This window comes from Brachyhypopomus gauderio, chromosome 14 (assembly GCF_052324685.1).
Source record: "Brachyhypopomus gauderio isolate BG-103 chromosome 14, BGAUD_0.2, whole genome shotgun sequence".
In the NCBI taxonomy this organism is placed as follows: domain Eukaryota; kingdom Metazoa; phylum Chordata; class Actinopteri; order Gymnotiformes; family Hypopomidae; genus Brachyhypopomus; species Brachyhypopomus gauderio.
In genome coordinates this window covers 2,393,440-2,407,832 of record NC_135224.1, presented here as the reverse complement: position 1 = coordinate 2,407,832, position 14,393 = coordinate 2,393,440, and the positions used below count along the sequence as shown (strand labels likewise).

The window sequence follows — 14,393 nt, the reverse complement described above, 5'->3', positions numbered from 1 at the left end:
ACCACATGTTCCCAGGTCAGCAGGAGATATGAACCCTCCAGCAAGGTCTGGATCAACCTCTGGGCCTCCTTCTAATGTGCTGTAGAGGAGCACCTTTGTGAGATGTAGGTGGGTTCAGCAGGTTCCTCTCAATCTTGAAGAACAGTGGCGTTATTCCAAGGGGATGTGGGATGACCACAACAGTGATGCCACCGACATGATTTGGGTGTTAGTCTCACGCTCCATTTTTCCATCAATGTACAAAATCCCTGAGATACTTAAACTTCTCCACACAAGTCACATTTTCTCCGCTCACCTAAACTCTGAATTCTGGTGTTCTGAAGTGCTGATTTTCTTGCCCTCAACTGGGATGTGCTCTGTGTGTTGAAGATCCACCTCAGATACTGCTAAGCAGGCGCGGTGGTGGATAATACTGCTACCTCCATCCGTCCGCACTGGACACCACTCCAGCCTGGGGTGTCCTAGCGTATCATCTCCATGAAAAATGGAAAACAGGACTGAAGTGTAGTCACACACTGAAGCCCAACACTGAACCATTCGGATTTCATTTCAAAGATGTGAACGCAGCTCTTACTGTGTTCATACAGAGTCTGGTCAGTGATACAGGCTTTAAATTCTGTGGGAGTTCATTTGACTCTTAAGGCTTTGTTCCATGTAATGGCTCTACATCACCATACAAGGCCGACTTCATCCCCGTCTTGAGACAGGTCTGGACTGAGACAGGTCTGTCTTGAAACAGGTCTGGACTGAGAGGTCTGTCTTGAGACAGGTCTGGACTGAGACAGGTCTGGGCTGAGACAGGTCTGGACTGAGACAGGTCTGTCTTGAGACAGGTCTGGACTGAGACGGGTCTGGACTGAGAGGTCTGTCTTGAGACAGGTTTGGACTGAGACAGGTCTGGACTGAGACAGGTCTGGGCTGAGACAGGTCTGTATTGCTCCACAGTCATTATCAACATAGCATTTATCATAATTTACAAGGAGAAAAAAAGAAATTGAAGCTCTTACTTTATTCCCATATATCTTATAGCCTAATTGTGTGTGCAGACACCACGTCAAAGTTTGAGTAATGTCATATACATAATGTATGTTTATGCCCATTTATACCGTATGCACAAATGCTTGCATAAACTTAATACCAAGTGCATTTACACAATTGATGTCGATCACTCTTGTCAGAGAGCAGTAAAGGCTAACAGCACACACACAGGATCCAGAACTCCTGTCTGATCATTCAGCTGAATTCAGCATAAAACTGTGGTTCCAGAAAAGGAGTTTTACAACTTCAACTGGAATGTGCCTGTATGTCAGTCTATTAGCCACAGCTACAGAGCAAGTGTGTCTGAGGAATTGATTACACAATGTCTAATTCCACAGGGTATTAAATGTGCAATAAATTGGCTTCTGCAAGCAAATTCCACTAAATGCAGTATGCACTCACTAGCCTCTAACAAAAAAAACTTTAAAATGACCTCAAGCATCTTAGCAATAAACAGTCAGAGAACTACATAAGTTGGTTGTGCTGGTTGTGTCTGGTTCTCAAACTGGGAGCACAAACACAGTGTTTCTCTAATCTGTTTCTTAATGATTACAATAAGCACCCTCGCAGTCAGAGACGCAGAAGCATTCATTAGAAACACCTCGCAGGTTCTTCCTAGAGCACACTAGGTGTTGAGAAAACCAGCCAGGCTGTGTGTTCAGAACTGAACACAGTCAGATCTTTTTAAAAGTTGTATTCAGTAATCTTGTATTCCATCGTCCTGCTCTCGCTGTGTAACGGATCAGTGTCACGGTAAAACTGGGTGTTCAGAGAGACATTAGCATTCCACTGAGAGCCATAATCTCACAAACAAATGCCTTATACATTGCCACACTTATTATATTATACATACATCTTCATTATATATTAATTTTTGGAACAATAGATTCATTCTGCTCAAAATTATATAAATATACTTTAAAGAGAAGATGAGATTGGCTGGCTGAGGTGGGGCTGGTGTCACTGATTAATTCACAGTTAGATGTGCAGGACAGCAACAGAGTAAACACTGGAGTGAGTTTACAAGAACACGGAGCACAAAGTGATGGGTGAGATTAATTGGCCCCAAAGTGAAGCATGCAGGAAAAGCTTAGATTAGCAGTTTAGCAGGGTACACGTGCCCAGTCTAACAGGGTACACGTGCCCAGTCTAACAGGGTACACGTGTCCAGTCTAACAGGGTACACGTGCCCAGTCTAACAGGGTACACGTGCCCAGTCTAACAGGGTACACGTGCCCAGTCTAACAGGGTACACATGTCCAGTCTAACAGGGTACACGTGCCCAGTCTAACAGGGTACACATGCCCAGTCTAACAGGGTACACGTGCCCAGTCTAACAGGGTACACGTGTCCAGTCTAACAGGGTACACATGCCCAGTCTAACAGGGTACACATGCCCAGTCTAACAGGGTACACGTGTCCAGTCTAACAGGGTACACATGTCCAGTCTAACAGGGTACACGTGTCCAGTCTAGCAGGGTACACGTGCCCAGTCTAGCAGGGTACACGTGCCCAGTCTAACAGGGTACACATACCCAGTCTAACAGGGTACACGTGTCCAGTCTAACAGGGTACACATGTCCAGTCTAACAGGGTACACGTGTCCAGTCTAACAGGGTACACGTGCCCAGTCTAACAGGGTACACGTGTCCAATCTAACAGGGTACACATGCCCAGTCTAGCAGGGTACACGTGCCCAGTCTAACAGGGTACACGTGTCCAGTCTAACAGGGTACACATGCCCAGTCTAGCAGGGTACACATGCCAGTCTAGCAGGGTACACGTGCCCAGTCTAGCAGGGTACACGTGCCCAGTCTAGCAGGGTACACGTGCCCAGTCTATAGGGTGTGTGGCAGGGCTTTTGGTTGTGAGGGCTGTGGGGTAGGAGGTGAAGGGGAGGGGTAAAGAGAAGTGGGACACACCGACTAGTGGGTGGGGTTAGTGAGGGGCATCTGGCATATTAGTGGGTGGGGTTAGTGAGGGGCGTCTGGCATACTAGTGCTAGAATAGAGAGAAACTCCGAAGTTGAGTTGATCTGTCATAAGTCAGCAGGCACACTGACCATGTTACAGAAGCCCAAAATCAGTAAAGCTGTCTGTGTGGGTATCTACCTTAAAAGATGAGTGCAGGTTTAATGGTGACAGCTTTTCACCAAAGAAGAACTTGCAGATGGTTACAGAAGAATAGGGCACTGAAGAATATTATAGAGATTAATAGGACACTGAAGAATATCATGATTAATAGGATAGAGATTAATAGGCCAGAAATGAATAGGATCCTTGTGCATGAACATATTATCTCTCTCACTGGACATAACTGAGTTCACACTGAGCCTAATATTTAACTTACAATTGGTAGCATAAACCAAATAAAATACTACATATAACTTAGCGAAGCCCAGGCCGAAAAGCACACGTGATGTGTTCTCCTGTGACGTGTCACACGCAGGTGTCACACGCAGGTGTAACACGCAGGTGTAACACGCAGGTGTCACACGCAGGTGTCACACGCAGGTGTAACACGCAGGTGTCACACGCAGGTGTAACACGCAGGTGTCACACGCAGGTGTAACATGCAGGTGTCACACGCAGGTGTCACACGCAGGTGTAACACGCAGGTGTCACACGCAGGTGGAACATGCAGGTGTCACACGCAGGTGTAACACGCAGGTGTCACACGCAGGTGTAACACGCAGGTGTAACACGCAGGTGTAACACGCAGGTGGAACACGCAGGTGTCACACGCAGGTGTAACACGCAGGTGTCACACGCAGGTGTAACACGCAGGTGTAACATGCAGGTGTCACACGCAGGTGGAACATGCAGGTGTCACACGCAGGTGTAACACGCAGGTGTCACACGCAGGTGTCACACGCAGGTGGAACACGCAGGTGGAACACGCAGGTGTCACACGCAGGTGTAACACGCAGGTGTCACACGCAGGTGTCACACGCAGGTGTAACACGCAGGTGTCACACGCAGGTGTCACACGCAGGTGGAACATGCAGGTGTCACACGCAGGTGTAACACGCAGGTGTCACACGCAGGTGTCACACGCAGGTGTAACACGCAGGTGTCACACGCAGGTGTCACACGCAGGTGTAACACGCAGGTGTCACACGCAGGTGTCACACGCAGGTGTCACACGCAGGTGTAACACGCAGGTGTCACACGCAGGTGTCACGCAGGTGTCACACGCAGGTGGAACACGCAGGTGTCACACGCAGGTGTCACACGCAGGTGGAACACGCAGGTGTAACACGCAGGTGTCACACGCAGGTGTCACACGCAGGTGTCACACGCAGGTGTCACACGCAGCCTCTGGAAGATGTAGACTGAAGATGTAGACTGAAGATGTAGACTGCAACGCACCAAAGCTCCCAGTGCTCAGAACTGACATGACCTCTGACCCGTTCAGTGGGTAATAATGAGTAAAGAACACACACGCACACACACACACACACACACACACACACACACACACACACACACACACACACACACACACACACACACACACACACACACACACACACAGTGTGGGACTGATACCCTACTGTTCATAACAGTTTCAGTCGCTCTGTTCACGTCTAGGTGATGCACTCTGGGTAAAATATAACGCCCGGACTAGAAAATGGAGGGAACAGACGTCTACAGTCATTAATATTCATGAGACAGATGGTAAAATGGGAAGCCATAATTTACAAGTCCTTAGAGGAAGTGAAGAGTATAACCCAAACCTGCTGACACTGCTGTAGCTCTAATTCATATGCAAATACTACAATGTAATAAACTCAAAGTAATAATCTACTATTCACAACAATAAAACAAATATCAGATAAGAACTAAAAATAGTAACTTCTTTAATTCCTTTAAATTAAGAATATCCATCTTGTCAGACCTTTTTTACCTAATTACAGCCTCATACCCACCAAAGAATGCAAGCCTCTTTTCTGACACTGCTTTACATAACACACACACACACACACACACACACACACACACACACACACACACACACACAAACTCACTCACACACACTCACACTCAAACTCACACAAACACACTCACACAAACACACTCATGCACAGTAGCACATTGTTATATGATCTTGTTCTGAATAAGCTAGATTTTTTCAACAATTTATCCTGACTTTGCAATACTGAAAATGAGGTGAGGATTTGAAGACAACACTGTATATTCTTGGCTTAAATGTGAAGTGAAAGTGTGCTGTGTTATTTAAATCCACCATGCTGGCATTTACCCAAAGAACCAGGAGTTGTGAGATGTTTGGCGGAAGCAGTGAAGGAGTGTTTGTGGAGCCCAGAAGGTCCTTTATTAAGAGAGACATGCGTCCATAACATTGTAATGATGTCTCTCTCACTGTTCACATATTTACCCCAGTTAGACGTTCTAGTCCAGGGCTGTCAAACTCAAGGCCCGTGGGACAAATGTGGTTCAAGAAAGATGGGAAAGCGAATACATGATTCTGCTTCAAGGAGAAAAACTGGAATGTATTTTGTTTTTATGAAGTATCAACGTCGACATTTTGAGACCAAACACGGAGCTAAATATGTCAAAATTAGACATCAAGAATAAACAACAAATTGCCAAAGAATTAAAAGGCAAACTGCGATCGCAACAGAATGTGTTCGCGAAAGTGACAAACACAAACAGTGCAGCAATAAAAGCAGCTTTGTTGTGACTGAAGAAATCCCCCACACTTCAAAGTCTTTCTCAGCGTTTTTGAAACACAACTGCTATTTTCAGTTAGTCTATTTGATATTTCAAGTTTTGAACAAAGTATATGTGATATCTTTTATGTTATTTTTCTTTATTCACTTGGATAGTTTGATCATTGATTGATGGAGTAATGTGGGTTTCATAACCTAACAAAAGGATTTATGTTATAATAACAGAGCAACAAGCAAACATATTTTTTTACATTTATGCAAATATATCTGTAATATTTGTAACTTTAATAAGTAAAAAATTCAGTTATTTAACATTAAGGAGTTGTTACATTTATAAGTTACATATGGCCCTCTGTGGACAACGATTATGCTGATATGGCCCGCGGTGGGAAGGAGTCTGACACCCCTGATCTAGATCTGTTCTGCACATTACTCAGAACCTTTGGACATTAACTCAAAGGTTCTGCTGCCCTCCTGGAGAGATGTGTGGGTTTGGGAGGAGAAGACAGCTCCACTTCCTCATGAAGGTGGAGGAGAAGACAGATGGTTGTCACAACCATCCTGGCCTGACAACAACCAGTGAGCCATTCTTAGCTCCGCCCAGACTGGTCACTCCACTGAGCCGGACAGGGGGAATCTGCTGAGGCAGGAGACAGGATGAAACTAGCTACAGGCCGGGGGTAGGGGTCATAGGTCAGGGTGGAGACAGGGCAGTGGTGAGATAGGGGACAGGGGCTGTGGCAGGGCAGAGGTCATAGGTCAGAGTGGGGACAGGGCGGTGGTGGGGACAGGGCTAGTGGTAGGTCAAGGGACGGGTCAGAGGTCAGGGTGGAGATAGCTCTGGCAGGCCCGTGAAGCTGATTTACACAATCTCTGGGAGAAGGTATGATGGTATATTCACATTTCACCTGGCCAGCCACACCTGGCCAATCACATCCCCCCAAATGCACCTGGCCAACCACACCTGGCTTCCCAATAATGAGCATGGGCTTTAGCCTTCCAGCAGGGAATAGACAGCATTAATGTGCTGGGAACCGTACTGGGAACCACACACAGGCTCATCTGCACTGGTTCTGAAGAACTTGGACACTTCTTAGAGCTTCTGAGTCAGGAACGGACGTTCTCAGTGGAGGTGAAGGAGGGGGAGGATGCATTTGGGTCCTTACATATATAGCTCTTTATCAAGCGTCTATTTATACCTGATCTTCACAGCAGCTTCTCAGCTATGGGAGGGTGTTAATTCTGACGAACCTCAAGGGTTTCACACCTCGAACTAATCACGAGGCACCAATTCAAATTACACTGCAGGAATTCAAGCAGCACAGAGCATAATAGGACAGCTGATGGTGGGGGGGGGGGGGGGGGGGGGCAGAGAGAGAGAGAGAGAGACAGAGAGAGAGAGAAAGAGAGAGAGAAATAGAGAAAGATAAAGCAATAGTGAAAAGGAAAGCCACAAGCCTAAAGCACACACGCACACACACACACACACACCCATGCGGGGGCAGGGAGATATGGAGGTGCTCAGGTCCTCCGGGCGTGAAGCTGTAATGGTAACAGCAGGACGTCTCACTGCATAGAACCTCAGTGAGACGCTCGACCCTAAAGTGCTTATGGTCAATGAACTGGGGCAGGAGAAGAGATGCCAGGAAGAGGAACTTATGTGACTATGTGACTCTGTGTTACGTGACTCTGTCATGTGACTCTGTGCTATGTGACTGTGTTACGTGACTCTGTGTTACGTGACTCTGTCATGTGACTCTGTGCTATGTGACTGTGTTACGTGACTCTGTGTTACGTGACTCTGTGCTACACGACTCTGTGCTATGCGACTGTGTAACGTGACTCTGTGTCATGTGACTCTGTGTTACGTGACTCTGGGTTACGTGACGATGTTGAGATTGTTTTTACTAAATCAAGACAAACACATAAGCATGAAGTCAAAAGGCCTGTTAGAGGCACTATATCATCTGAAGACATTTTACGAGGTTGCTTCCGAGACAAACACATTAATGTACTCAAAGGTACGCCTACTGACTGAACCAGAAGGCCCAGCGAGCATGTGTTAGAGGAAGCATCTGTCCTCGCACCACAACTTTCACTCAAGCCCAGTTTGAGATGGATCAGTGTGCTCAACTCAGCACACTAAAGATCAGCTCAGGCACAGGGTGTGTGATCCATAAAACCCCACGCTCGGGGAACAGACGCCGGGGCAACTGGACAAGAAGCTCAGTCTAAACACCCCCAGAGGAAACGTCCCTAATTCCCAGAACACCCCCCCCCCCCCCACACCGCCCCACACCCCCCGGGGACCGTATGGGCTCAGAGGAGACTGAAACACTGTTGTGCTCTTTGCCGAGACACTGAGCACTGCTTCAAGAGATGAACGACACACTTTTAAATCCAGCTTTCAAGTCTGTGGTCACGTTCCCCATCCATGGAAGCACTTGAGACTTAAAGCCATAATTTCCAGCACAATTTCTTTGACATGTGCAACAGTGTGCTCACCTTCCAGCCAGCTTAGTTTAAAAGTGTCTTTTTTAAAGGGGTGACTCATGTATCACTTAGATGGGCAGCGTGGTGGAGGGAGTGTGTGTATGAACTACACTGCCCCAGCCCACTCAGCCCTGGTGCAGACGTGTCTCAGCGGGAACACCATTATGCATAACTGCTCTCCTCATAATTGATCGTTAGGTCACTGCTGCGCTTCGTTAGTGAGCTCATCGGAATAATGAGGGTGTCAGGTAGCGTCCGCCATCGCCGTAGCGGCCGCCGTCGCCGTAGCGCCCGCCGTCATCATAGCGGGCTGCCGTTGCCATAACAGCTGAGCTGTCCAGTCTCAGCACACACCACAATAAAAAATCAACATCCTTCATAAAGACGTCTTAAACATGTCTTAAGGATGCCTTAAAGGTAGTATTGGTGAAATTAACTAGTGAATCAGAATAGCAAAAACTCAATAAGTCATATGCTGTCAATAAAATATATGCTCAGAGGAAATCAATGCACTCTTCAGGTCTGCTGCAGGGCCTGTAATCAGAATAAAGTGAACCGTGACCACACACCCAATCAGGAGGGAGGAGTCTGTGCTCGTCTGTCTGCCTGTGGAGGGAGCAGGGAGGAGGTGAGATGTTTGGGTGTGGTTGTTCCAACTGCATCAGCTTACTCCCACCAAAATCACAGACTGCAGCGTAAATACCAGGGAAACACACCTACCTCAATCTGAGATATTTTACTGATTTACTACCAGCACATTTATATCATTCTAAGAGAGCAGTGCTAACAAGGGACTTCAGAAAGGTTAGCTTCTTTGTGAACGCGTAGCAACAGACTGAGTTCCTCAGACACGTGCGTTGATTTCAAAGCTCCAGTAATTCAGGTTTAGTAATACTGTGCTGAATATTTCCTGCTCAATGATGCCAAACAACAAAACAATTTAGCTTCAGCGTGAATACGCCAGATAGCAAGTTCAATATTTTAAACTTCTCTTTTCTCATTTTCAAGTTCAGTTAATTTCCAGGCTCAGAAGTAGCCGGACTCCCGTGGGTTTGCTCACACGTAAAGCGCTGGTGTCGTCTAGAACACGACTAGAGCACGATTGATTTAGTCTTCTAGAACCTGAGTGGAGAATCACCATAGCAACACCACTACCTCCCAGAGAGTAGAGGAAGTCCATCTGACGTTCAGCAGAGAGCATAGCTGTTAGGTATAAAGAATCATAACAATAATAATAATATTAGAAACACACGTCTTGCTTGTTCCAGCAGTTGATATAGGAGGGTCAGAAAACTCTCACATAATGACCATAATGCTTACAGGGCCTGAACTCACCTGCAGAAGGGCTGAAGATAAAAGGGGGGGTTGCTACTCCTCCGTCTACTAGATCTACTGGATCTCTACTAGATCTACTGGATCTCTACTAGATCTACTGGATGCAAAATAACAGGATGAGACTATTTTTAAATGTGGCAAACAAATAAAACTGTGCAGGGTGTGTGTGTGTGTGTGTGTGTGTGTGTGTGTGTGTGTGTGTGTGTGTGTGTGTGTGTGTGTGTGTGTGTGTGTGTGAGAGAGAGAGAGAGAGAGAGAGAGAGAGAGAGAGAGAGAGCTAGAGAGCTTCTTCTAGCGTGTCTGTACATTCGAGCCTGCCTGTCTGTGTTTGTTTGGTGAATGACCTTGGACTGTCTGACCCCAATTTTTTACCCCTTTCCCCCCAAACACCTGCTACTGTATCCAGTCCTTCTCATTCAGGCCAGAAGATATATAGATGCCATATTGACACAATCCAGGTGAAAGTGGCGCTAAATACCCAGACAAGCAAGGGCAGCTTCTTAGGAACCCTCCCAATAATCTCACGTCATGAGTGGATGAGTAACTCCTCAAGCTCCGCCCACCTCAGGCCACTTCCTGCACAAACTCTTTTGAATTAGAAACAGCCACAAATGGAAGTTGACATTTAACATTTATGCCATTTAGCGAATGCTCTTATCCAGAACAACTTACAAACCTGCCGTGACATCTACTCATAGAGAGCGTATCAGCCAGTACAATAGGTTAGAGTTCAAATACCACTGAACTAAGGTAACGCTGGATAAAGGAGTCAGTGCTGATACATTAAATACATCTGGAACAACTGTACGGTCCCGCAGGCCTGTAAGCAAATATCAGGTTTCAGAGGTCAAGTCTTCAGATGACAAGAGACCGCAGGGGAACTGGGTAGTGTCCTGTGAGAGACCACAGGGGGACCTGGGTAATGTCCTGTGAGAGACCGCAGGGGGACCTGGGTAATGTCCTGTGAGAGACCGCAGGGGGACCTGTGTAGTGTCCTGTGAGAGACCGCAGGGGGACCTGGGTAATGTCCTGTGAGAGACTGCAGGAAGAGGAGAGTGTAAGAGACGAGGAAGCAGCTCCGTGTCCTAAAGCACCGCAGTGTCCATTAAAGGACACTTACACACCTGATCACGCCGTGGCCTCCCTGTCTCATTTGTGAACAGTATGATCACGCGGTTCATTATCACCTGTACAGACACCCTGCCCGTGGTGGGGGGGTGTGGTCAAGGATCACGTATGAGGACGCAGGACGCAGGTGCATCCGTGAATAATTAAAATTGGACCTGTGTGGTTAGCAGCAGCATATTTACATACAAATGTCTTTCAGGAGGCTGTTAAAGCCAGACAGGGAGAACGAGACACACTGTGGCATCACAACACACTCCTGAACATAAGAAGAACCAATCGATCGCGACTGAAACAGACTAGTTTGTTCTTTTATTTTCTCTGCGTTTAACTCTGGACTTCCTGTCACAACCCAAAAATACCCCAGTGTTTCTGAAACCTGGTAACCGGATGCATGTAGCTGCTCCAGAATCTTTCCTGTTTGGAAAGACGATCCCTCTCCAGATTCCAACAGAAGAAACACCAGCTTCTCTTCAGCCTAAAATGGAAGCAAGTCCTTCATTTAGAAGCTCTTGTGAAGGAAAAACCATCTCCAGAGCCCACAGACACCTGCCAGCACTCCAGCGGCGCTTTAACTCCACCCCGTGAAGAAAACTCCACAAGTTCACTCACAAACATGTGTGGAGGTCGTCAAGCGGCTGTCTGCAGCAGACCTGAGTGGTGCGTCTGCCTCCATCTTCTCTGAGACCATGACACCCTAAAGAATGACATCATCACAGGAGGCTTACAGGATTCAGGAGCAGCAGTGGTGGGTTTACAGACCGGAGTTCACCCGACCTTTATCCTGGACACACAGCAGCTCTGACATTGTTGTGGGCGGTGCTCTTGACTCCTGAGCATAACAGCCTGGAGGAGGCCATGCAGCTCCCAGAAGACGTCTTGTGGTGTTCCCAACACCACTGTGCGGTCAGTAACATACGGTCATCATGTAAACAGTGGTCAGAGCTCCTCACGGAGCACCAGAATCATGTTGCTGAGTCCTGCCATTATGTCTCTTCGTGCTGCACCTTCACCAACATGAAGCAAAGACCTGCTCAACACACTCAAAGACCTGCTCAACACACTCATTTTCCACTCAGCAAGAAGGCTGAAACAACAAAGACGAGTGAGATGCTCACATGTCAGCGTCTCCCACCTGAGCACTAAGAACAGATGCAGGTTGGTGTGAGTGGATCTCCAGGAACCATCTCCCCGTTCACCACACAAATGATGGAGTTTATACTGCAATTACCGTTTTATCTCTTCAGTGTCATGATTCTCCTCCTTCACTTCCACACGCACAAAACACACAAGCCTGCAGGAACACTTATGGACCTTTAAAAATGGCCACTTAATATCTCTGCCCTTCTCTCTCTCTCTCTCACACACACACACACAAAAGCTATTTTTGTGCATAGTATACTAGAGCTCTTGCAAGCAGAGCAAACGAACTGAGCCAAACATCTGATTCCCTCAGAATGTTGCTGTTCTAAATGTGATGTTTATAAGATGTAGTATAATTGATGTTATATGTATCTTAGATTATGAGCACATTGACTTTTATATGATAAACACGTGCACTTTTATATGATAAACACGTGCACTTTTATATGATAAAAGCATGCACATTTTTGGTCCTCAAAATGTCACTGAACTATTTTTTTACTAAGCTTTTGTTCAATTTTGTATTTGACCAAGTTCGTGTGGGCATGGTATGATTGTGTAATGGCGGAGAGCAGCGTAAATATGACTGCCGCTGTTCGTGGTGAATGTGCACATTTCAGGAAAGGATATAATTGTGGATGAGTCACTGCTGTGACTCCTTACAAGTCAAAGCCACGAGTGGACTGATGAATCGCGCTCCCGGCCATGACCTCTAGGGGGCAGCACTGAACCCCCCTGCGCCCTTACCCAACCACATACACTCACACACTCTGGCACAATTAACATCCTATTAACCGCAATTTGCACAGCTTTAATTTATCTTAATTGATGTTTTTAATCAATAAAAAAACTCAGTTATCTTGTTAAACTTGGAGCCTCAGTGGTATTTTAGAACTGGAAAGTTCAGCCATTTATGTTTGGTTGCCTGATTGCATTATTACCTAACATCTCAAACAAATGATTGTGTACCTATTGGAAGTAATGGGGGAAGCTTGGACAACTTTAATAGCCTTGCATGAACTCTCCACAGCAGAAGAGCTCCAAGCAGAAGTGCTGAAGAGAAATGTTCTTCACGTCGCTCCCAGACGTCGTTTGGCGACCATCATAAAGTACGCCTACTTGTAAACGGCGTTAACAAATTACACGGTTATAATTGCCGTAAGCAGTTCAGATTAAGTGCCATTAATCACAAGCATTTCATTAAGAGTGATCAGCCCCGTGTTTTATTATTGGGGTGTACACATAACCCGTGTGAACGTATCTGAACACCCTCACACCCTTAAGATCTTAAGATCTCCCCATTGGCACTTTGCTCCGTCTTCACATCACGTTGAGACAATACGGTGCGATCACGGTTTCGCATTTGCGGCTTAACAGTACAAAACAGGACGAAACTTGAGCAGTCAACATATCAGTAGTGTTTAACGTCCTGAAACGCACGTTTGCGCACTGCCAGAAACTCCATACGCCACTATAACAGAAAACAACCCGGAGCAGAATAAAGTTAATCCGGAACAGCTGCGTCAATGTAGACGTGCAGCGATCAGATTCATCTTGCGATGCTCATGAACATTCAAAACATTTCAACCAGACACCAGAGATTTGAGTGTGCGCACCAAACCCTTCATCCTCAACACTGTGTCTCCTATAATCATCTCACCCACCACCCGAAACTCACACATGAACTTACGTGTGGTGTTGTATTTAACACCGTTGATGTATGCCGGGCACGGCCGGTCCACCATGCGCCCCGAGCTACTTCTGGGCCAGCAAGTTCCGATCTCATCGGTGGTGGCGTTGCAGTAGAGACCTTAAAACAGCCGAACAAGAATCTCAGTAAGGTGCATCACGAGATTGATCCCCTAAGTTACAGGTACAAACTTGGGTGAAGGGGTCGGTGGTGACCGCACCGTCCAGGCTGAGCACAGACAGCGATCTGTTGGGGTCCAAAGTGCCTTCCAGTGAGTTCATGAGACTACAGTTGGGCTCCCCGAACTCCCCCATGAAGATCTGGAATAAAGTGGCGTCCATGAGTTCCGGCTTCAACGGGACGATCTGAGCTTCGCCAGGTAAAGAGTCTCGGTCCAGTCTGACCACCCACACAGTTTAATGTCCGTCGTGATGACAGGTGCGCCCCGCACGCGCGCGACCCACTCCTGGTCCGGAATCCTCGCGCATCCCCAAATTAATCCGTGTTTCTCGGACGCGCGCGCGCAGCTCGGCACCGTGCAAACGGCACAAAACCCAAAGACCGTGTGACTGCCGTCGGATCTCGGGTCCTGTACAACACCTACTTTATTTCCCCCCCCGGGGGGGGGGGGGGGGGGGGGGGGGCATGTCAATCAGGGCAATATCGCACCAACTGCTTTTGGTTCATGTTAAGCCACAAAATATTTTTTCATCATAAATAACCGTGGAGTTGTTTATCCTTTTTATTATTTTATTTCACGCCTTTCTTTACTTTCTTGGTTCCCCGATGTTTCCTCCTTAATCTCGGGGAGTTTTTCCTTTGTCACTGTAATAATCCCAATAATACTGCTGCGTTATGACACGTGTGATGAGAAGC

The 14,393-nt window shown here is 46.8% G+C and overlaps 1 protein-coding gene across 2 annotated transcripts in view; it reads right to left on the bottom strand.

Moving 5' to 3' along the window:
* crhr2 (corticotropin releasing hormone receptor 2) overlaps window positions 1–14,065 on the bottom strand; it is a 53,737-nt gene extending 39,672 nt beyond the window's left edge. For both annotated transcript variants that reach the window (XR_013120898.1, XM_076972718.1), the window contains exons 1-2: window positions 13,738–14,065; window positions 13,518–13,637 (exon numbers count right to left, since the gene is read on the bottom strand). Coding sequence is in view for 1 of the 2 variants with exons in the window: in XM_076972718.1 (XP_076828833.1) it covers window positions 13,518–13,637; window positions 13,738–13,858 (241 nt within the window). In the remaining variant the exon portion in view is untranslated. The remainder of the gene's footprint in view (window positions 1–13,517; window positions 13,638–13,737) is intronic.
* Between the last annotated feature and the right edge of the window lie 328 nt (window positions 14,066–14,393).